This window comes from Notolabrus celidotus, chromosome 2 (assembly GCF_009762535.1).
Source record: "Notolabrus celidotus isolate fNotCel1 chromosome 2, fNotCel1.pri, whole genome shotgun sequence".
In the NCBI taxonomy this organism is placed as follows: Eukaryota; Metazoa; Chordata; class Actinopteri; order Labriformes; family Labridae; genus Notolabrus; species Notolabrus celidotus.
The window spans coordinates 8,172,373-8,196,232 of NC_048273.1; the positions used below are offsets into that span (position 1 = coordinate 8,172,373).

General features: G+C 40.3%; 2 protein-coding genes across 2 annotated transcripts in view; both read right to left on the reverse strand.

Moving 5' to 3' along the window:
- The window catches only part of fryl (furry homolog, like), a 117,991-nt gene extending 103,583 nt beyond the window's left edge, over positions 1-14,408 (reverse strand). The window contains 2 exon segments of the mRNA XM_034702267.1: positions 2,153-2,222; positions 14,246-14,408. The gene's annotated coding sequence lies outside the window, so the exon portion shown is untranslated.
- Positions 14,409-16,085: 1,677 nt separating this feature from the next.
- Positions 16,086-23,533, reverse strand: ociad2 (OCIA domain containing 2). Its single transcript, XM_034712174.1, has 7 exons — positions 22,921-23,533; positions 22,759-22,843; positions 18,824-18,877; positions 18,666-18,713; positions 18,416-18,575; positions 16,507-16,581; positions 16,086-16,361 (listed from the first exon to the last, which is right to left on the reverse strand). The coding sequence occupies exons 1-6, from the start codon at positions 23,011-23,013 to the stop codon at positions 16,509-16,511; spliced, it is 513 nt and encodes a 170-aa protein (XP_034568065.1). The 5' UTR covers positions 23,014-23,533; the 3' UTR covers positions 16,086-16,361; positions 16,507-16,508.
- Positions 23,534-23,860: the final 327 nt, after the last annotated feature.

The following is a 23,860-nucleotide window of genomic DNA, read 5'->3' on the forward strand; positions in this document are numbered from 1 at the left end:
ACTACATGAATTAATACTTTCTCTTCTTCTCTGAGCTGCGTAGACAAATCTCTTTGTGTTGGGGACAAACAATGACAATTTTAAAACATTGTCCAACAAATGCAGAAAATGTGAAACAAATAAACAAACTATGCTTAGCTGCAGCTTTATAAGTGTTTGATTGCAATATATAAACCCTCAAGTTCCTACAGTCCTTCTTAGTTTAGGGAGTTTGCTTCATTCCAGCTACGATGACAGACAGTAAATGAAATCCTTCGCTTCACTTAGCATCAGGTTGAAATCAGCACATGACTACTTCATCTGATTCCCCAGGTGTGGGAACCTCTCAGTTTACTGTCGGCAGAGTCTTTCATCTGCAAATAGGAACAAGAAATGCAAAGTTCAACACTTAGACAAAGAGGTCAAGCTGGTTCTGCCCGGTCCTGACTGACAGTCGTGAGGTAACCCACCGAGGGCTGCGGTTGTCACTGCTGAAGAATGTGACCTGACCAGACCCCGCATCCAAATGATCCCACTTTCTGTCCTGACCTGTTACCTCTCTGAGAAAACACTCAGTTCCTAGAGTCTGCAATAACACACAAACGCAGGATTCAGAGGAACACGCCTGTGCAAATCAGCTTCAGTTACAGCTCCTTGTTTATGACTAAACCACAGCTCTTATTTTGAAGGGACGCTTACAGGTGCTAATTTAAAAAAAAAGAAGAATTTCCATGGTTGTAAGTTTAAAAAACAGACTGCAAGAAAAAGACAAAAACAAAAATTTTTCTAAGACCTGCTTATTTCAAATTCAATACATCTCCAGCACAAGCAAAAAGTCAAATAAGTCAAATAATTAAGGAGGAAAAAAATAGTCAAATTTTAAAACATACAAATGTAATTTTCTAGATTTTCAAAGGCACTCTGAGATAACACTCAGTCCCTAGAGTCTGCAATAACACACAAACAGAGGATTCAGAGGAACACGCCTGTGCAAATCAGCTTCAGTTACAGCTCCTTGTTTATGAATAAACCACAGCTCTTATTTTGAAGGGACGCTTAGAAAACATACTGCAAAAAATAGAAGAATTTTCAAGTTAACTTTAAAAAACAGACTGCAAAGAAAAGACAAACACAATTTTTTTTTCGAAGACCTGCTTATTTGAAATTCAATATAAAAAGTAAAATAAGTCAAATAATTAAGGGGGGGGGGGATTCCTCAAATTTTAAAACATAAAAAAAGATAATTTTCCAAATATTCAAACACCTCAAATTTAAAAAACAGCAAATTTAATATTTTCCCATACTACCCTGCAACAAACATGTGACTCAATTATGCTATTTGAAGCGTAGACACATAAACAGAAGTGCTAATTAATTTATGCTGGCCAGCTTGAAATTCACCTGACTTGCATTTAGCACCCGAGTTATCAGCGACATGATAAGCCTCAAACATCCAACACCTTTGCATGAATACGGCCGGCCGCTCCCGGGCCTCTCCTGTCACTGCGTGGTGTTATTGTACATTATATAAGAACCAAAACAGCCTCTGTGTGCAGACAATGATTTGGCAGAAGGTTCCTTTAGCACCAGTTGCTGCTATTCAGTGTTACCTGGTTGCTGCTTTGTGTCACATCAGGAAGAGAGCCGGCTAACAAGGCTGAAAAACACGATCATGTGATGCTAATCAACGTGAGACATCTTGTTTTGTTTTATTAACCAACGGCCACACGCATTTGATCAGATAGAAACACACAAACAGTTCCTCCCCTGGACAAAGATTTTGCTCTGTGCACTGCATGTTTAAAAGTGTGCAGACACGGCCTCATCATGCTCAAATCTCTGCCTTTATGTCTGAGATATAGACACCACTCACAAGTTAGCTTTTGCCCTGTATGGAGGTTCTGTATAACTGCATGGGGTAACATAAAGCCTCCAAAGCCTCCATTTTTCAAAGGAATACAAACAAAGTTAATCTGAGCGGAGGGATAAACTATTTGGCAGCGAAGAGAAGCTGAAAATACTTGAATACTGTGCTACTTTCAGAACTCAGCAAAACAAACAAAGAGATTAGTCCGACACCCTGTTCTTTCCCACAGTACTTAGCTCACAGATTCTGTAAAACTTAAACCATGGCTCACGGCGGAGCACGGCCCGCTGAACCGGTGTGACGTACCTTAAGGCCATAGAGCAGAGGCAGGAGTTGGAAAGTGACAGGAGGGTCCACGCGTTCACTGCACAGGAATCTGAAACAGAGAGGAGAGAAATCACAGCTTCATCAGCAAAGTGCAAAACAGAGACTTGTGTGTTGTTGTCATTTTAAACATCTCAGGATGCCATATTTACTGTACCTTTAAATACTACACACTGTACCTTTAAATACTACAAACTATATCTTAAAATACTACACACTGCACCTTTAAATACTACACACTGCACCTTTAAATAGAGCACACTGCACTTTTAAATACTACACACTGCAGCTTTAAATACTACACACTGTACCTTTAAATTTAAAGGTACAGTGTGAAGTATTTGAAGGTGCAGTGTGTAGTATTTAAAAGTGCAGTGTGCTCTATTTAAAGGTGCAGTGTGTAGTATTTAAAGGTGCAGTGTGTAGTATTTAAAGGTGCACTGTGTAGTATTTAAAGGTACAGTGTGTAGTATTTAAAGGTGTAGTATTTAAAGGTACAGTGTTTAGTATTTAAAGGTACAATGTGTAGTATTTAAAGGTGCAGTGTGTAGTATTTAAAGGTACAGTGTGTAGTATTTAAAGGTGCACTGTGTAGTATTTAAAGGTACAGTGTGTAGTATTTAAAGGTACAGTGTGTAGTATTTAAAGGTGCACTGTGTAGTATTTAAAGGTACAGTGTGTAGTATTTAAAGGTACAGTGTGTAGTATTTAAAGGTACAGTGTGTAGTATATAAAGGTACAGTGTGTAGTATTTCAAGGTACACTGTGTAGTATTTAAAGGTACAGTGTGTAGTATTTAAAGGTACAGTAGTGTGTCATATTTAAAGGTACAGTGTGTAGTATTTAAATGTACAGCGTGTACACGCTGTACCTTTAGATACTACACAATGCACCTTTAAATACTACACACTGTACCTTTAAATACTAAACACTATACCTTTAAATACTACACACTGTACCTTTATATATGACACATTACTGTACCTTTATATACTACACACTGCACCTCTAAATATGACACACTACTGTACCTTTAAATACTACACACACTACTGTTCCTTTAATGGAGAACATAGAACAGACATAGCAGGATAGAAACTGCACCAAAGATGAATCAAGATGAAACAGGCGAGAGATAGAAACCAAACCACGTTGTAGTCGATTCAGAGCAGCAGAGATTCACTATTCAACAGATTTACACATCAGAGCGGAGTTTATGTTTGATGCTTCGTTTTTCTTTCTTTCTTTGAAGTGTTGTAAGTTTATAAGTCCCTTAAATATGACAGTAGGGGGCGCTGGTTTGGCTCAGCAGTTAAATCATCTGCGCCATGTGCAGAGCTTCTGGTGCCGAAGTGGGCAGCCTGCATCGATTCTAACCCTCTGCCTTTTCTGAATGTCATTCTTAGTTTCCTACTTCATCCATAAATATATGACAGGAAGTTGAGTTAGCCGTGCACGGAAACAAACACTAGAAATTTCCTTCTGAGGGACTCAAACTTTACACTTTGAGGAATCGTACTTTCACCAGAGTCTTTATAGAGTCTGCTTCAGCTCTGAAATATCTGAAAATAGGGCACAGGTTTAAAAATACCAGAGTAAGCCTTAAAGTCCTGTTCAGTGTTGCTCTGACACAGAACAGCATCCTTTTGGATGATACGGCTCTTAAAGCGAGTGCTTTCGGACAGCCCTGCGCCGGTCACGGCACACTGATAGGTCGACCTACTGCCGGCTTCCGCCTGCTTCGCTCTGTGTCGGGACGGGATTAAAACCTCCTCCTGTGCAGAGTAATAATCTGAAGATTACACACTACATCCAAGAAGCGGTTATATAAGAGATCAGAGGCTCCAAAACTCGGCTTTCCTTCTGTTTTATTATCAGAGTGGCTGGAAATTTCTCAGGTGATCTCTTGAATCGTTGACACTGTCAGTCACAGTGTTTTAAGAGTGAAATACTCAGGGATGTGAAACTGATAAAGAGTTCAGTTTCAAGAGGAAATAAGCTCAACGCATTATCAAACTGAAGTCAAACAAAGGAAGGATGAATGAGCCACTGAGTCACAGCAGCCAGACAGAGAAGTGGAGGTGTGAGAACTTCCACTCACGCTGTGGACGGGTGGTGAGAACAGGTCAGCAGAGATATCGAGTGAAAACAAAAACAAAACCATGACGGCCTCAGAGTCATGTCTCAGTGACACGACATCGCACTGATGATCCCACCCACCGCAAAAACGAGAAAAAAAAAACCTCCTCAGATAACCTTCTCACGCTGACAGACCTGTGAATAATACATCTGACTTCCTGTTCCAACTCAGCGACTCCAAAAGACGACAAAAAAAATGTGACCGCAGAGAAAAGGGTTAAGCCAAACCCTGAGCACATCCTGAACGCTGTCGCAAAAACAACCACAGACTGAGCTGGCTCTAAATTTACTCTCAGACACATTCTGCTTGTTGAGCTGAAGCTTTGAGAAGGATCAATCATTCGTCTGAATCAGGGTATTTCCAGATCTGTGTGAGGGGAGACGGTTTAAACGGTTGAGACATTGATTGTGCATTTTGGTGTGAATGCAACGCGGGAGGAGGGCCAAAGGTCAGTGCAGCCGGACTGTTCTGATCAATGGTTAACTTGACTTCATGCTGCACACACAGTGAGGATGCTGCAAACAGGAGGGGGATAGTGCATCCAGGGAAAAGCAAGAGTGTCCTGTCTTGAGTGTTGCTAAGCTCACCTTTAATGTGCAGCTTCAAAAACGACCTTATAATCCAACAAAGCTTCTGTGCAGGCTGACCTATGACATCAAGATACAGCAATACTGTTATCATGTACCACTTTTCGACCAAGGCAGTTTCAGGGCCTTTTTGGAGTCGGCATCCAATTCAGAACTGTTTTTTCGTGTTTCGACTGTGATTGAACCGGCTCCTGGACAGGAAAACTGGTTCCAGAGCGGCTCCAACTCTTTGCTGGTCTAGAACTGCGAACTGCTTATGTTGTGTATCTCATACAGCAGAGATTATAAACCGATTATGAGTTCTACATCAATGGCCACGGTTACATGATGTTTTTAAATTCAGAATTAATTATTTAGAAATACATAATTTCGAATTAAAGTATTCTCCTTCGCGTTTACATGGAAATAGTAATTCCGAATTGAGGTTAAAACCCGTTTAATCGTCTTTATTTAATTCCACTTAAGGTCTGGGGGTTGGGAAGGGTTCTGATTGGACAGGGGCGGGCATGACGTATTTATGTTTACCGAAAGAAAACAGACTCCAGTTCCTGCTTCTTTTATTTTCGGTTACAACATGGAAGACCACACAATAAGTACAATTTTCACTTTGATTTTGATTATAGTTTTGAATAAGCAGCTCGACACAAACATAGAGAGATAGAGGACCGGAGAAGGGAGGCGGAAGACCGGACTTTAGCGAATCAAAGCCAACGGTTAGTGCAACGACTGCTCTACCTCAGCCTGGAATATGTGCCCGCCAGCGCAGAATATGTGCGTCATGGCGACAGGACAAGGGAACGAGCATGCGCAGAGGGACCAGAATTAATTTTAAGTGGCATGAACGTAAACATGATCGAGGAATTATTCAATTCGGATTTAAAATCAGAATAAACCAGACACTTACTTCGGATTTAAGTTTAATTCGGAATGGTCATTTTCATTCAGAATTAGGTGTTTAGAAGGTCATTTTTAATCTTTTTAAAGAGGATTTAATTTTTATTCTGAATTAAAGAGGAATTAAAAGTCTCATGTAAACATAGCCAATGTTAGCTGGATTAAGTTGAGAGGAATAAACATAAGACATATTTTAGTTATTTTTTAAAATTTCTTATTTTCATTAAAAGGAACAAAAAATAGTGCAGCTTATCATCCTTACCTCTTTTGCAGTTACTATCTAGGCAAACAGAAATATCGGTATCGGCAAATATTCAATGTTAAAAAAATCGGAACGAGATCGGGGGCCAAAAAAGCTGATTGGGACTTGAGATAGACCGATATGGTTTTGTCAGGGCCGATAACTGATATTTGGAGCCAATATTCATTCCCAGTAAAAGGAGAAGTATTGGCGTCAAAATTTTGAATGATACAAACTCCACCACCTAACTTCGTTTAAATGCCTTTAAGAATATGTCTATTACACAGCTTTTCAGATTTGAATTCTTTTTTTTTTATCTTAGACTATAGACATCCTTGTTTTAAAATTCTAACACAAAGTGCAGGGAGCTCCCAGGTTCAGCAGCATGTCTTATAAAGTTAAATGAAAACTTCAACAAATAAATAGCTCCCTAAAGTTTTCTACAGTAAATAAAGTTTTCCAAAATGTCAATATAACAAAATGTTAATCTTTCACTTATCTTTGTTTTCTGGGGGTATTTCAGTTTTTTTGAAGTGGGGTTGTATGAGTTTTAAATCACTTGTAATTGTAGGGGCCACAACGGACTCTGCTCAGCCGGGCCCCTGTAATGAGAAACTACAGGGAGAAATGGAACACAAGCTAGGCTACAGTTTCTGCAGATGTCATTTCATCTTAGTGAATTTTGAGCCAAAATAACCCAGTTTTAAATTGATCTCTTTTCGGCCATCAGATTTTTTAAAAAGGCTGATGCCGAAATGCGTCAAAATGCCGAATATCGGCCCGGCCGATAATCGGTATATCCCTAATCGGGACATCCCTAAAGATGGGAAAGTGAGTTCTTTGGGCTGATTTATAATATGAAAAATGTCAAAAGAGGAAAGAGGAACAGAAAGACATGCAACTGTGTGTGTTAAGAGAGAAGAGGTAAAGGTGTGTGTGTGTGTGTGTGTGTGTGTGTGTGTGTGTGTGTGTGTGTGTGTGTGTGTGTGTGTGTGTGTGTGTGTGTGTGTGTGTGTGTGTGTGTGTGTGTGTGTGTGTGTGCGGACTGAAGGGAAACAAAATGATGCATGTTGGTGAACAAACCCTGAAAGAAGTTAAAGAATAAAGCACAATCAGCATATTTAACACAACAGGGTGATGTATGTCTTGAAATATTCTGCACAGCTGTCCAGGTAAACTGATGCATTCAAAGTCTTCTTGTAAATGTCAGCTACACATCCAGTTAAACAACCTGCAGAAGTTGTCTCTGTGTTTGACTCGCTCAGTCTGGAGCAGGCAGCGTGCAGCAGTGACTCGGACAAAAGGGGGAACAGCCTATATATGGCTCCTCCAGCCCTAAATGACAGGCCTGGCCCTGTCGTAATCACTACCTCTGGAGCGGAAACGTTACTGGCTTCTTCTGACTGAGAAGGGAAGTGCATAAACAAAACGCCTTATCACAAGTTTTAACGGATACACCTCTTATCTTAATCTCACTCAGGTTGACGAGCACAGCCAGGAAACGTGAAGCCGTGATGTGTAACGAGGCGTCTGTGGATTCAAACAGGGCAGAGAAGCTGGCATCTCGGCCGAGGTTAAAGACAGGGTGGTTACTTTGGTGGAGGCAGACCCAAACATCAATTATGCTCCAAACCTCTCTCCAAAAGCCAAGGATAATCTCCCTCAGAAAGGCTCAATTATAGGTTATTTCTAGCTAGACTCGGTCCTTATTGTGTGCTACGTTACGCCAAGTCTCTGAGCGCCATCAATGAAGGGAACCAGTTAGAATCCGAGGGAGAGATGTGGAGCTTTCACCTACATTAAACTCAGGAGTTAGCCTTTAAACTTTCTTAATGTTGCTTTACGAAGGCATTTCTTCTTCATTTAAAAGGTCAACCCACCACTTCCCACTAACTCATGAATATTTATTTTTGCACTGTGAACAGGAAGCCCTCGGTGTGATGTGTGACTTCTCCACCAACAGAATAAACAGCTTGGGTTGGGTTCATTTCTGGGGACTCCAAAAATACCTCCAGTGTTGTATTTGCTAAATTTGGAGTCATTTCTCAGATTGAGACAACGCAAAGAGACACTTCCTCTCAGAGTTGTTAGATTTATTTATTTAACCTTTATTTAACCAGGTGAGTTAATTGAGAACCAATTCTCATTTGCAATAACGACCTGGGCGAGGAGGCAACACAGGTGGCATCTAGATTGTCTCATGATTTCAAAACTACAGAAATGGAACAAGAGATTAAAAAAAAATGTCTTGTTGACATAAGATAAAATAGTTCCTCTGAATTATCATGAATACTGTAGAAGACGTGTGTGGTGGTGTTTCTACCTGCAGAGAGAACATCTCTGTCTCTGTCTGTCTGTTCTTTACTTTTCTATTCTGGACGTTTTGATGGCGCCAGTCATTGTTCAGTTCTGTGAAGCTATCCATCAACAGTCTGCAGGTCAGGACTAAAAGAGGACATAAAGGGACCAGGTGACATCAGTGTCTCTTGTCTCTGTCTGACATACACAGACATACATGTGACTTCATTAGATTAGGACCTAACAAACTTCAGTATACCGCTTGTGAATAGGGGTGTAACGATTCATCTACTACATCGATGTATTGATTTATATTCCTATGATACGACTACATCGATCTGTGCTCGGCAAGTTAGCCTTCCGGGCAACATATATCGAGCAAACGGTGTTTGAAAAGGTAATAAATGGATTGTATCGATACTAGGAAATAACCCATTGGATTAAAGCACGGCAGACTTTATATGGATGTGGGTTTTTTTGCACTTTTAATGATAAAGACGTTAAACTTTACTCAATTCAGGAGGGCTGGGTATCACCAGGTCCCTCGAGATACGATATTTTCACGATATTTTGCCCACGATAACGATACTATCACGATACAGCGATTCTGCGATAATCGATATATTGCAAGAAATATCATCCACGATACATCACGATATCTGTGTCACTGAAGAAATTCAGAATGTATTGACTGCACTGAATCCATTTCACAGGAATTATAAAACATTGTCAATCAATTTCACATGAACGACAGCCAAGGAAAACAAAGTATCTATCAGAGGCCCTCAATAGGCGCTTCACTATATGTTTTGGTCGAGTCAGCACGTGTATACCGCGACTTGTCTCCATGCCAACAATACGCAGACAGCATGTTACTAGGTCACTCAGAGTTCACCACTGCGACTGCAGTTTTTTACTTTCACTTTCGTTTTGGAGCAGTTCGCAAATTGGCACTTTGCCGAAACGTTAGCATTAGTGTCGTGCAGCGTCCTCTCCTCCACGGTAAGCTCTGTGAACTCTTTATCAAGTGTTGTTCCATTGTCAGTATAGAAAAAGCCAAAGTGGGCCCAGACTTTAGATTTGAAATTCGACGGTGCATCTTTCAGGTGTTTTTCCCATAGACTGTAAATAAAAATGGACAGCGTTGCTCCGCCTCTTCCCGTTGTACGGTTCTGAAGCCAAAAAATCCCTCTCCTGGGCGCAGCCATTGTGCAGCCAGAGCCTGTGAAGCCACTGTAATAAGCTCCACCCTACAGCGTGACGTCACAAGACGCTGTGTGTCCTTTGAAGTTTCACTCCACAGCAGCTGTGAATCAAAGGAAACCAGGAAGTAAAACCCCGTTTTTTAAACTCTAATAACTAACGAAAAAGAAACTTTTCAGGAAAAAGAGGCCTTGAACACAAAACAGTCAAATACTAACTACATATAACCACAGCATACGGGTGTGAGAAACATTCGTACGACGTGTATTTATTTTTTAAAGTTTGACTGCTCCCCCATTCAAATGAATGGCGGATTTTTTGACCTATACTGCAGCCAGCCACCAGGGGGCAGTCACCCTGCTGAAAGCCTCACCACCAGCCACCGGAACCTCTCCCTTGGTTTTTCCCTGCTGCTAATCCTCCGCCTTGCACCATTTTCTTTTTTCTTCTTCTTTTCATTTTCTTTCAAAGAGTACTCTACCGCAGCACCCACTCTTATTCATGCTAAGCACCATCATGTGGAGGCTTGAAGTACTGACTCTGTAAATCAAAATTGTAGCAGGCTTATGTGAGAGAATCTGTTCAGAACGGCTGTATGTTTATTGTTTAAATATCAATATTTGGCGCCAGTGTATCGATAACGTATGGTAAGACGAAATATCGCGATATATATCGTAGTATCGATATTCTGGCACACCCCTATAATTCAGGCTGCCTGTCTGTGACGTCATCACCACACGCCACGAGACAACAAGACATAGCATGGCGGATGGCAGAGGAGAAGCCGGCAAGCGTGAAAATATCAAGCCATCATTGCGGTCCAGCGTGTGGAAACACTTTGGCTTTTGCAAAGACGGAGATGTTCTAAATAAGTCTCTCGCTGTTGGTAAGATATGTAAAGTACCAACAAATCTATCCAACAGTTTAGGTCTGAGTAGCTCATTTCTCTATCGGCACATACTGTGCGGGATGATTTCTTTAAAAACCTGTTATTAAACTTACGAGTTTTGCCCAAATAAGATCGTGGCTGTCTTGATTGACAGACGGGAACACTGTAGCTGTTCGCGAAAAGTCTAAAGCCCCGCCTCTTTACTTCACACTAGCTCAGACGAAGTTTGGTTGAGTTCTGCATTTCCAATATGGCACCTGCCGACAATCAGCGTTTCAGGAACAGATGGGTGACGTCAAGGATACTACGTCCATTTGTTTTTATACAGACTATGACTCTGCTGCAAAACAAGAGTAAAAGCTTGAGCTCTTATTGTTTGAATTTGGGACAGCAGCTCAGGACTGGAGGTCTAATTTACAGCTGGACAGAAAGAAGAGGGCCTTTAAATTTACACGTCCTTGAAGCATTACTTCTTTAGCTGCCTGGTTAATAATTTAGCCAGGAGCCAATGCAAACACACGCACACACACACACCTGAATCGAACTGGTCAGTCTGTGTTAAGAAAAGAGGTCATCTACTGTAATCAGGCCAAAACAGTTTGAAGAAGGCCAATCAGGATTTCCGACGAGAGCCGCTCGTATGAAAACCAGGTTGCCAGGTCAGGAGACACACAGGCAGGCGCTGAATCATCCAGGGGAACTGTGCAGAGGCGAGTTTCACAGCGATGGAAAGGTAGATATGAGGTAGAAACAACAAGAGTCATGTAAGTTCAAACACTGCAGCAAGAAGACTCTGCCTTAGTGGATTAAAATGATTAGAAAATGAAGAACCCACTTTATGAAATTGGGTTGTTACTTTTGCATTGTATTATATTTTGCAGTCACCACTAAAATGCTGAGTTGACAGTTAATCCTTGCAGGGGGGGGCAGCTTAGTGAGGGGCCTCTGCGGGGGCGTTTTTGCAGAGCATGGTTTTTCATCCCTGTGCTCTTCAATGCCATTAATGTCTTACCAGCTTAAACCAAACACGCTAATTCACCGGAATTATGCGCCAGATGATCGGAGATACACGGCTATCCGCAACCGAGGGGGATTCCTTTGGGGTTTTAAGCGTGTGCGAGAGAATACGGTTCGCGTCAGTCCTGCCATCAGAAGCTTATCCTGCCAGGGATGAAGGGGGATCAACCCGATGTGAGGACCGACGATCTAATAGGCTGGGGCTGGGACGGCTTGTTGTGTTACATGCTTGAGATACCTGTGGCAGTGTGACGAAACACACGGCAGCATAACTTGGGGAAAGAAAGAAAGAAAGAAAGAAAGAAAGAAAGAAAGAAAGAAAGAAAGAAAGAAAGAAAGAAAGAAAGAAAGAAAGAAAGAAAGAAAGAAAGAAAGCTGTAAGAGGAGTGAAATTTTGTTCCAGCTTGTCCTGATAAGGCCGGAGTAGCTTCTCATGCAAATAAGCACAGCATAGCTCCCATTACTCAGAGCATAGTTCAACCTCATGTGGGCCCATGAGCGAACAAACTTCTCTTCTGTCACTCTCAAATACTTTGGCCATCTCCACCTCCAGCCTCGCAGCAGACTGACCAGATTCCTCTCGGTCAGAATCCACTGCTAGTGTCGCTCCTGAGAACGAAACAAGCGCCTCATTGTGTGTCAGATTCACTCCGGACGAGGAGAATGAAGTCCTCAGAGGAATGTTTGATGCAGAAGCTGACAGTTCCCCTTCTGTTGTGGCGAGGCAGAAGAACCGTCGCCGTGCTGGGACGTGTTCTGGACTCCATTTCATCAAATCTCATCTTACTGAACAAGTTTTCTCATGTTTCTGTGTAAAATACTGCAGTTTCATTTGACCGGTTTATGTCCCAGACAGCTCCAGTGATTAGAAACACACCAGGTTTATAAAGTTGAATGTTTGTGTGTGGTTTATTTGATGCTACACTAAACAAATGTGTTGTCTGACACAGTTTGTGCTACAATGACGGACAAAGAGGATGCCAGGAGTGTGTCCAGACTTTTTTTTTGACATAATGGCCAAATTCAACCAGATCCATGTCCAGTCCCTCTCAGATCCCTCACGGCACCTGATCTGATAGGTTTCTAGTGTAGTCAATGGGTTAACTTCCTCTGGATCCGCTCAGATACACAAGACTTCTATTTTTGCCGGATGCCGGAGCACGACGCATCAATCTCAACAGAGCAGATGGAGCGGGACAGGAAGTCAGGCACCAAAACAAAATGAAAACATCCGGTGAATTTTCAGAATAAAACACTCTGTGTTATCACCAGATCGTATTTCACTTCACTACAACAACAAACCGTCATGATGAGAGGAGGCAGGTCTGGAGTCAACAGGTCAGAAGTTTTCAGAGGACCAGAAAGACAACATGGATGAGGAGAGGAGGAGGAGAATCCTTGATTCAGTAATCCCCGCGGGAAAACCTCGGTCACATGACTCCAGCTGTCCTGTGGTCCTGCTCCGTGCTGTGTTCTGAAAACGCAGCCGGTGGAAGTTGACGGACGAGAGAGCACGGAGCCGGACCGCAGCGGATCAGAGACAGACCACTTCTGTCTCCACTGATCACTGTTACTTATACTACATTCTGTATTTTTGGAGTGTAACAACATAACTTATATTTAAAGAACAGATATTAGTCTGGTGTCGCTGCGTCTGATGGCACAGGGGAATATCAAACACAGCTTAAATCTATGATGGATCCTATAAATAACCAGGTATCAATAATGCATTTTCAATACCTGAACGCTGGTGACTCAAAAGCGGCACCCTTAAACTCAAATCATCTTGGCCTTCATCGCTTAAGTCATCAGTTTCTGCACGACAGGGATATAAGGCTGAGGGGATCTCTCTGAACGTGACCTTAACTGAAGGTAACAAGATGTTGATGTGGTCGAGGAAGCCACCGCACATCGAAAACATTGCTTTCTCTAGAATTCACGCCTTGTTTAGGTATATACTTCATCATATTGGCCGTACTTCTGGTAATATCTTATCCACACTGTGTCAGATTGTCTTTTCAAATCCCCAAATCTTAGAAATTTAGAACCGGGAATGTTTCTGTATTGAACCTTTGCCATCAGACATATTTCGGGGGTTCGACAGACAGTGAGCAGAAGTTGTTTTGCAGATTTTATTGGACTGATCCCTCTCTGAAACACCTGGGATAGATGTGTAAGGTGCATTTGTATGATTATAAGTTGTAACAAAGGGGACTAAGCTACTTTAAAATGCAGAGAAAGCCACCTGCAGTCTATTGCAACAGTCTAAATAGTTTATGCTAACATTAGCCCCGCCTCTGACAAGGTGAATAGCCAATCACTCTGCAGGATTTATAAAGAGGGGGGATGGCTTAGCCTGGACATCAGTTTCTCAAGGGGCCACCTTCTGGACACGTCCCTGAAGGTAGCTTTAGTTAGCATTTAGCTCAGTGTTTTTACAGGGGCAAGCTGCTAGTGCTAAGCAAGGGGCAAGCTAGCACATTTAGCTCACGAGCTAGTTGTCAACTCCAAGTAAACGTCCACCACACTGTTATGGTTCCTCTGTTAGCAGCACAGCTGGTGATAAAACTAACTACTACAGGAATATGAACTGTGCAAGGTTGGCTAGGCGATGAACAAACACTAGCACAGGAGCCAAACTCCTTCTTTAGCATGCTACGGCAGACAAATGTGGAGCTAGAGTTGAAAAGCTAACAGCAACGGCAAAGTTCATCACGGAACTTGATTCGAGCCAACGTTGACTACAAGAGGTAGCACCCGCTGCGCCTTCAAACACTTTTACACTCGTAAAGCGGGAGGTACTCACAACTTTAGTCTCCTCTCCCTGGAGTTGAGCTAGGTGGCTAGCTTGCAGACGTCCTGGCCCTCCTCCATTGGCAGGATTTGCGTGGTGGTGTGATTTTTTTTCCTCGGTCTGTTTCGGTGTTGGGAGAGCTTCACTGTCACAGCAGACGGTGGTCTGGTTGTCCCGCCTCCTTTGCTGTGATTGGTTGAGGTTGGCCACGCCCATCTGAAAGACAGCTTTCTATTCCACCAGGTACGTGGCAATCCGGCGAGAGCGACCTGTTGATTGGATGACGTCTAGACGATGACGTTCGCATGGGTTCACTTTAACTTCAGCCGGCGTGCGCCGCAACCTGCCCGGGTGGGTGGGAATGTACCTGAGCTGCAGTGTCAGGTAGATTTTATAATAATATAATATAATATAATATAATATAATATAATATAATATAATATAATATAATATAATATAATATAATATAATTATAAAAAATATTTAAAATAATGATACAATAATCATAATAATAATCATAATAACAACAGTAATATAATATAAATTATATAATTATTGTTATTATTATCATTATTATAACAATAATAATAATAATATATAATAATATAATCATAATTTAATATGTTGTATTAGTGCAATTATGTATAAGACTACATTGAAAAATGTGACCAAAATAAATCTCAAATTATGACTTAGTGTCACAAAATAATTAATTCAAAAGAAATATGACTAATAGATAGATAGATAGATAGATAGATAGATAGATAGACAGACAGACAGACAGACAGACAGACAGACAGACAGACAGGCAGGCAGGCAGGCAGGCAGACAGACAGACAGACAGACAGACAGACAGACAGACAGATAGATAGATAGATAGAACAGAATAAAATGTACTTTATTCATCCACGAAGGAGGAAATTCAGGCGTCTGGCAGATCAAATTATAAAAATCACATAAAACAAGTAATTCAGGTGTCTGTCAGCTCATCTCCCATTGGCTAGAGAGTTATGAAGCCTAATGGCTGCAGGGATGAATGATTTTCTGTATCTCTCAGTCCTGCAGTGCAGAGAGATGAGCCGTCCACTGCCGCTGTTTCTCTGGTCCACAAAGAAGTTGTGAAGTGGATGATCTGTGTAATTTAGAATGGCCTCTAGCTTCTTATGTGTGCATCTCTCCACCACAGAGGAGGATAAGAAGGAAATAAAGTTTGATACACTAAAATGCAGTTTAAATGGTTTATTTGTGTATTTCTAAAAAAATCTTTAACTAATTTTACAATGCAGTATACTGTATTATATATATAAATATTAATACAGCTAAGCTTACTTCATGTTGTCTTAATAATCATTACCTGTGTATAGTTATGGATGCTTCATACATCACACTATGATGATAAAAACACAACCTGACAGGCTCATTATAATATATTTGCATCGAATGAGTGTTCAGCATGTTAAAACACTGTACTGAGGCTTGGTATTGGTCATTCATTTAATAAATATTGTCTTAGTGAGCAGGTTGGCACAAAATACTTACTTCAAAGTCATTTTAAGAGCACTGGTATCTGATTTACTGCAGACGGTTGGTAGTATTGTTGATATTTTCTGGGGTACAAAACTTAATGTAGGAGAAATAGGATGATAAAGCACATTCTGTTTAATGATCTTATCAAATACTTTATACTTTTGCAACAAAACCAAAAAAAAAGAGTGTTGCCTGAAAAGGTTTAAAAAAGTCTTATAAAGTTACTTATAAAGTTTCAAGTATTATCACGTGTTTGCAAATCAGCACCTCTGATTAATTCAAGAATCAGCTAACAGGCACTCAATAAAGGACCAACAACCACATATTTCTTTGAAAATAAATGTTTATGTTCCTGCATGTGTACTTTTTTTCTTTTGCTTGTTCAAACTGGAAATACTTTACACAAGGATTCACGGCAACAAGGTACAGCAGCTCCCTCTAGTGCCAGGACTGTGCATTGTTTCTAGGGTATGAAAATGTGTAGTATGTACTGTACACTATATCAGGCAGATACTTTGGAGAAATGCAGAATTTATAACATTACAGAAGAATAAAAGCTGCAGCCCGCGCTGAGAGTCCGTCTTTGATGGATCTGATGAGGCTGACAAATAAACAAAAGCAGAGCATTCAGGTTATTTTGGTATGGATGCATCAATGAGCAAAGTTTATAGCAGCAGATTATATGAATGATTGGAGCATAAAAATACTTGAATGGATGAATTTCTCTTAACATGTGATCCATCTACCTTTAGACTTTCTCTGCAGGTGCAGGTGCAGCTTCATCTTTCTTCTTACATTCTTCACACACATGGTGACAGGATCTGTGGGGATAACTTTCTGGTCAATGACACACAGATACTTTACACAGTATTTCATACCTGAAGGTTCAAATCAGGATGAAAAACACAAGAAATAATAAAAATATATATTCAAATACAAGAGAGGGACTAAAAACAGGGATTCATCAGTACAGTACACAAGTTCAATATGACTAAAATACAAAGAGGCATTTGTTCCAATGTTTCCAAAAACAGGATGTGTACTTTTTGTGGGCAGAGTGAGCGCCATTATGATTTTGTTTTTTGGAACACTTAATCATATGATTCATTCCTAAAATATCTCTCTTTCTTTCTTTGTTCATGTATTATTTTAATTGTATTATAACAACATTTTCTGATCTCTCATAACCTTTTATTCTCCGGCCTTCATCATTAAACAACAAACAGTCCTTTACAAGCAAGCTCTCAGAGGTCTAGTCAAAAATACGCAACATATTGTATGTCATGAAAGCTGCATCTTAAAGAGGTATTTTCTCCTTCAACATTTTTCTCTCTACAGCACTTGGCTGTGTGAGCACTCTACAGGACTAAAATGCAGAATTAAACACTTCATTTGCACAAATTTAATACCCGTGTAAAAAGTAAAATCTCCCAAAACATCAGTTCAAAGCAGAGTCAGGATTTGAAATAGTTTCCTACAACAGCTGTGTCTTCATCGGAACTAATCTGAATGAATTTGTCTTCCATTTTTGATTCTGTGTATGTTAATTTGGAACATTTTCAGGATGTTTTAATCCTCGATTACTATTATAAGTTTGATTATAATATTCTTTTTCACTGTAAGATTAAAAAATATATAAATTATTAAAAAAAGAGACAAATAAATAAAAAATCAAACAAAAGAAAACCGAACAAAGAACACAAAAACAAGACCTCTTTAAAATTAAAGTAAGCTGATAATAATAATAATAATAATAATAATAATAATAATAATAATAATAATAATAATAATAGCATAGATTCTCTGTTCACAACTCAAATGATGCATCACTGCAACATTTATTTCATCGACCAATATGTGTATTTTAATATTTGATTATTTCTTAGGGATTTTTCAAGAAGAACTGCATAAAAACTTATATTTAATATATTTAAGGCCCCTTTAATACAGATTATAATATTCTAAGCTGTTCAAATAAAGATTTAACAACAGCTTCAATTATGAATCCCAATCATGAACAGACTGGTGTAGCAAAATGTTGTCCTTTTTGGTGCACGGACGTGCACAAAGTGAGACACCACTGCTGCAACTTCTGCAGACTTAACCTTAAAAACAAACTATTTTATATTCTTGTTCAGTTGTTTGTATTATAATTTTTGCAATTAGAAAATGTGCAGGGGGATAATGCTTTTAAATTTTAGAATAAGAGTAAAATAAGTTTCTTTTGTTTGAAATCACGACAAAAGAGACGCCGTACATGGTGTGTATATTACTGTGTTAAAGTGACATCCTCTTCAGAGTGACTTATTATACAAACACAGCTTCACTTCTCCTCTGTTTGAGCCTCATTTATAACAAAAAAATGATAGAATAAGATTCAACTTCATTCATAAGAAGAAGCTGGATCTCTTTTGTCAAGATTTGATATGACAGCTTGAGAGAGAAAGGATGTGAGAAGAGAGAGTGCGCACCAAATCATGGGAGGACCAGGAGTTCATCCTCCAGCCAGGTGAAGAGGACTGTAGCCTCTGTACATGGGTGGAAGAGAAGAACCCGTACCCAAGGAGTAGGATTTTTTAAAGAGTCCCTGATTTCTACCAAACTGAGATTTAAGACATCATGTATTTATAGATCGTAATTGGGAAAATCCCCCACCTGTGTCCATGACGAGATTTCCAAGGTCCACCGCCTTCACGACCTCCCTCAGACCAGGGCCCAAATCCAGGTCCATCCTTAATGCCAAGGTCCTGAAACTTGCTTCGACAAGTCGGCATATAAGATGCTTTCCCCACCGCGTAACCGAGGATCCCAGCGACTACAAGAAACAAAACCACAGCTCAGGATCAGGGACTGCAGTCAGAGTGTGTCTCCACTTTTACAGATCTACACTCTGTTTTGTTCTCACCTGCCAGTTTAGGGAAAGGACCAAATGACTTTGAGGCTTTCCAAACGTCTGCAATGAAAAATAAAGTTTGAGTTAAATCAGACAGGATGATTATCACTGCTTCACAGGCGTCATTATGACACTGATGAAAGATCAGGGTTTAAAGGTTGGGGCTTTACTTTTGTAGATGAGGCCGCCGGTGACAGTCATGCTCCCCAGAGAGAGAGGGAGAGCTGGAAGAGAAATAAAGTCAGATGAGACGGATGACTTCAAAACAACAATTACAGACAAACAGAGAATCACAACAATGAGAACAGAGTCAACTGCTCCTGCACACCCTGTAAACACACACACAAAGCTTTACATGCTCCATCTGTGATGCTCCTTTACAGTACACACAGTTTGCAGTGATAAATCAAAGTCATAAAATATGAAAACTTTGAAAGAAATCACATTTTGATACGTATTCTCCTGGTTATGAAGAGTTAAAGTGAAGAACTTAAAGTTTGTATGGATTTTGGCACCCCCTGTGGCCATAACTCCACCTTTTATTTCCACCTTTATTCTCATCCTGCTCTCTTCTAACAGGTTTTACTTATTGACAGGAGTGTTTCCAGAGGACTGTAATATATTAGCCAACGCTGGTGCCATCCCAAAATTCAACATCATGATTAATTAAACAAATTAAACAAATAAAAATCCACAATTTGAACTGTGTTTCAACAAGCTGTGGCTAGTTTTCTTTGCATTTAAATATAACACATTTTCTTTAGTCTGAACTTTAATAGTAGAAACATTTTTCACACATGTATTTGATAGGACAGGTGTGTAGGAGAGGAGCCAGTCTGTAAAAGAGTGCCGTTCCTGCAACTTGTCTGCGTTTGAAAAACTAAAAGAAAACTAAAAGAAAACCCAGTTGAAACATTGCCAATGTGTAATGCACAGTCAGACAGTGTGCAGGAGTTTGTTTGCCATGACTTTGGACAAACATCCTCTTTTAGAGTCCTTCAAAATGAAGTTCAGAAGATTTAAATGCTTCCTCTCTGTTGAGTTGCTTTTTTTTTAAAGTTATATTTTTGGGGCTTTTTGCCTTTATTTGATAGGATAGTGAAGAGAGACAGGAAATTTGGGGAGCAGAGAGGGGGGGGGACATGCAGGAAATGGTCGACCAGCCGGGAATCGAACCGGCAACCCCTGCGACGAGGACTATAGCCTCTATATGTGGGGCGCTTAGACCGCTAGGCCACCAGCACCCCTGAGTTGCTTTTTAAAGTAAAAAAAATACAGGAAAATCTCATCTGTATGATCCTTTAATGTCAGAAGTAAGGACGCAAATTCAAAGTATTTTCTTTAATTCATCTTTGGAAATGTTAACAATTAATTCTCAATTGTATAAAAAAAAAAGATTTTCCGAAACACTTTTTCCACAGCGATATAATTTAGATTTAGATTCAGATTTAGAAAGCTTTCATGTATTTAAAGAGGCAGTTTTTGGTCCAGCACACCATTCAAACATTAAACTCCAAATAATCCACACTAGCTGTTATCATTATTGCAATAAGACCAATACAATGCCTGCTAAATATGTGTCTGCCTGTCACAGCCTGAGGGACACACCATCCCATAATATCTGATTTTTAGGTGAAGGTTTTATGAGCATACTGCATCAAGTGAGGACATTGAGATCTGCTGTATGGGTAATCGTTCATTAATGCGTATAAACTATATAATATATATAATATGTAATTAATATATATGTAATGAATATAATATGTAATGTATGTGTATGAATTTTATGTGCTTTGGCAATAACATGTCTTTATTCATGCCAATAAAGCAAATTGAATTGAACTGAATTACAATGCCTGTAACTGACAGTATGGCATGGCTACAGAGCATAAAGAGATGACACAGTTTTTGACAATATCAACATGTGGAGCAGCTGGCTCATATAAATAATCTCTGCACACACACAGTCACACAGAGCGAGGCTCAAACTGCTAAATTTGGATCTGCTGCAGCGAGAGAACTGAACACAAACAAGTCTCTTAAAAATAAGCATGTCATAGTCGAAGTCAGTCTGGAGTGCAACCAGGTCACATTTAGTCTGACGGCAGACAATAACCGCCGTCCACAATAACATCACACACATCTGTGATTCACTTGATTTCTCTTTCCTTCATTAGTTTTTATTTGTTATATCTTTTTTGTATGTGTGTGTACTTTTCAAAAGAAGAAGCTGTGATTCTCTTGATTTAGCAGCTTGTAACAGTAGTCTTCTCTCAGCCCACCGTGAATGCGTCTCTCTCGGTGTTACGGTTTTAAAAGTGACCTTGTAAACTGGAGACCTTCAGTTGAACATGTCAGTGTTTGTGGAGTTTACACAGCTGTTGAAACACAGAGGGAGTTCCTGGGAATGCAAACTAGTTTAGTTTTTATTAAGATTTCAAAATATCCTCATCAGAATTTTAATGATCATCTAAAGACGTTTATGAGGGATGCATCCAGCTGAAGGTTGTCAGTTAACAGGGTCGTGGTTTAAACCAAAACACCGGCCGATCTCTGCCACAGCTTTTTGAGTTAAAATCGATTGTGAAGTCGTGTTGAAACGTCTTTGCTATTCGCTCTTATCTCCTCTCACGTGTTGATTCAGTGAATCCATCTGTGATGAAATATAGCACCATCTAAAACAGCGCCAGCTGAGTCTCTTCATGCTAACAGGCTAACTGTTGTGTTGCTCATAATGATACCTGCCTGTCCGTCTGCTTCTATGATGTCATCTGTGTTGAATGGCATTCGTCTTTGTTTTACTGCCCTCTACTGGTCTGGTGGTGTAGTGCATTTACTTTTTTTCCCTCCATATGTCACTGGACTGATTTGCCCGCGGTCGAAACGCAGACAACACTGGGGGCACAGGAACCTTTTAGTTTCAGGTAAAATAGTTATTGGGGCTAAAAGACCCCGGAACTCTTGGTCGAAATGCACCTCATGTTGTTCTACTATACCTGATAGAAAACCTGTAAAATGAATGCATCTTGGTGCACATCCTCAACTATCAATAACTCCATCCTTAATACTCGATGAATCATTAACAACAGGAGTTAAAGTAGATTAGTGGGGAATAATATGGTGCATAAATGCTCTTCATATGTCTGTGTACATGCACACTCTCTATGTCCCCCCTATCGTACGAGTCAGTGCTCCAGTTAGGCCACCCCAGTCCTACAGGCTGGACACGCCCCTGCTTAATGAGACTGTGACCCTAATAAAAACGGGTGAAATGTTAAATCTCACTCAGTTAAACGAACGTTACAGAATCTGTGACATCTATATTAGGTATTATTTTATTCCTTTGACTGATTGAATATTTCTATAGCTTTATGAGCAACACTTCCTCTCTCACGTATTGACCTGACTTTAATCAGACTGAACTTTGACCTGTGTAAGTGTCTCTCCACAGTGCAGTCTGGTTCGAGTAATTAAAGGAGGCCGCCGACTTCTAATGCAGGAAGAACTGATTGTTGCTGTTTCATGATTATATAACTGCATGCCCGTATGCAGCTGCTGCACGGCTGCAGCAAGCGTCCAGACAGAGATAGAGTTTAAAGATAAAACAGTGTTGAGGTATGAAACATTAAGATATCAAGGAATCTTCATTGTTTGTGGAGATAAAACTTTCTTTTCTGGCTGCTCGTGCTGCAGTAACTGTGGCCTGACAGTTGCATTTGAGCTATGTGGGCGTGCTCGGCTGTCAAAGAACTAATCTCCTGTTGGTTTTCTTACACTTGTTGAAGCAGCTCATGTCTTAATGTTAGTATATATACATTTAAACAAGGTCGTGACACTCCTTACCTCCCTCCACCCAACCCAGACTTAAAGAAACATCTGAATTTGAACACGTGTGTGTAGGTAATTCACTTATTGATGATCAAACACTGAAAATATGCATTAGTAAAACTCTAAGCATGAACCAGACAGCTCCTCTTTAGACTTTCTAACATGTCTGCATGCAGTGGAGGCTTTTTTCAGGCCACAGGAAGAATGTAAACACTCTCCTTTGAATGAACCGAGTGCTGACTGATCAGCCGTGCCTGAGCCAGTCCATGTTGATTACCTCTGTACCAGAAGCTCTCTTCCTGACACTCTTTCCAAACCTTCTTTAGGTCCTCTCTGTGGACATGGTGGTCCCCCTTAGGACACTGTAGGACAATAAAAACAGGTAAGGTAACGTCATAAACTCATCATTAATCAGTACAAAGTATTCGTATCCTCTTACCTTCCACTTCTTCTTGCCTGCAGCCGTGTCTGCCCCACCGACTGCTGCTGCTGCTTCCTCAGACTTCACTGTTGTAGTTTCTCCTGAACTCATGACGGAGGAGCTTTAAGTAAACTATCACAAACCTGAACTGCACAGCGTTTACTTCCCCTCGCTCTGTGCCTCATATACACATAAGGTTGTAATTGCTCCTCCCTGCTCTTTGTTTATCACCCCGCCCCTCTTAAAAAAAACACTACAGAGGCTGAGGTCCATCGCAGGGTGTTTGAAAATGAAACAACAAAAACATGAGGTAAAAAAATCTGATCTTAAATCAAGCAGGATAATAAAATCAGATGCTTCAGAACACTTTAAAATGAATAGAAGTTTCCTTTCAGTCAGATTAGATTAGATTATTAAATTCAGCCATTCTTCAGCTCACCTGTCACACACTTCTGTAGGACACACCTTTATTTGAAGAGGTGACTGTTTCTTTTATGCCTTTAGAGGAAAGTCTGGGTAGAGGTCAGAGATTATTTCATCATCCCCTCTTCTGTTTCACCTTTTGCTTCATTAACTTTAACCAGCTTTACAAACTAAACTGTGCACACATTCACCGTGACACATTGTTTACATTTTGTTAACTTGACTTCTTTCTATGTTCTCTAGAGTTTAAACAGAGGGAGAGACCCCACACATCTGTTGTACCTGGTACCTCCACTGCAGTAGCGACTCCCCTTCCTGAGGGACATGAGGATCCACGAAACATATCATAAAGTGATGAGTTTCTTCACCGACTACCTCAACTACCTTGTGTTTATCTCACTACAGGACTAGTTGTATAAATACTTGTGTTATCGCCACAAACCAACAAGTTGATCCTCCATTTCTGATGTGTTTACGTCTGTCACCATGGCGGGGTTTGTTGTGCTTCCTTCCTCCGTCAGCTTGCTTCCTTACC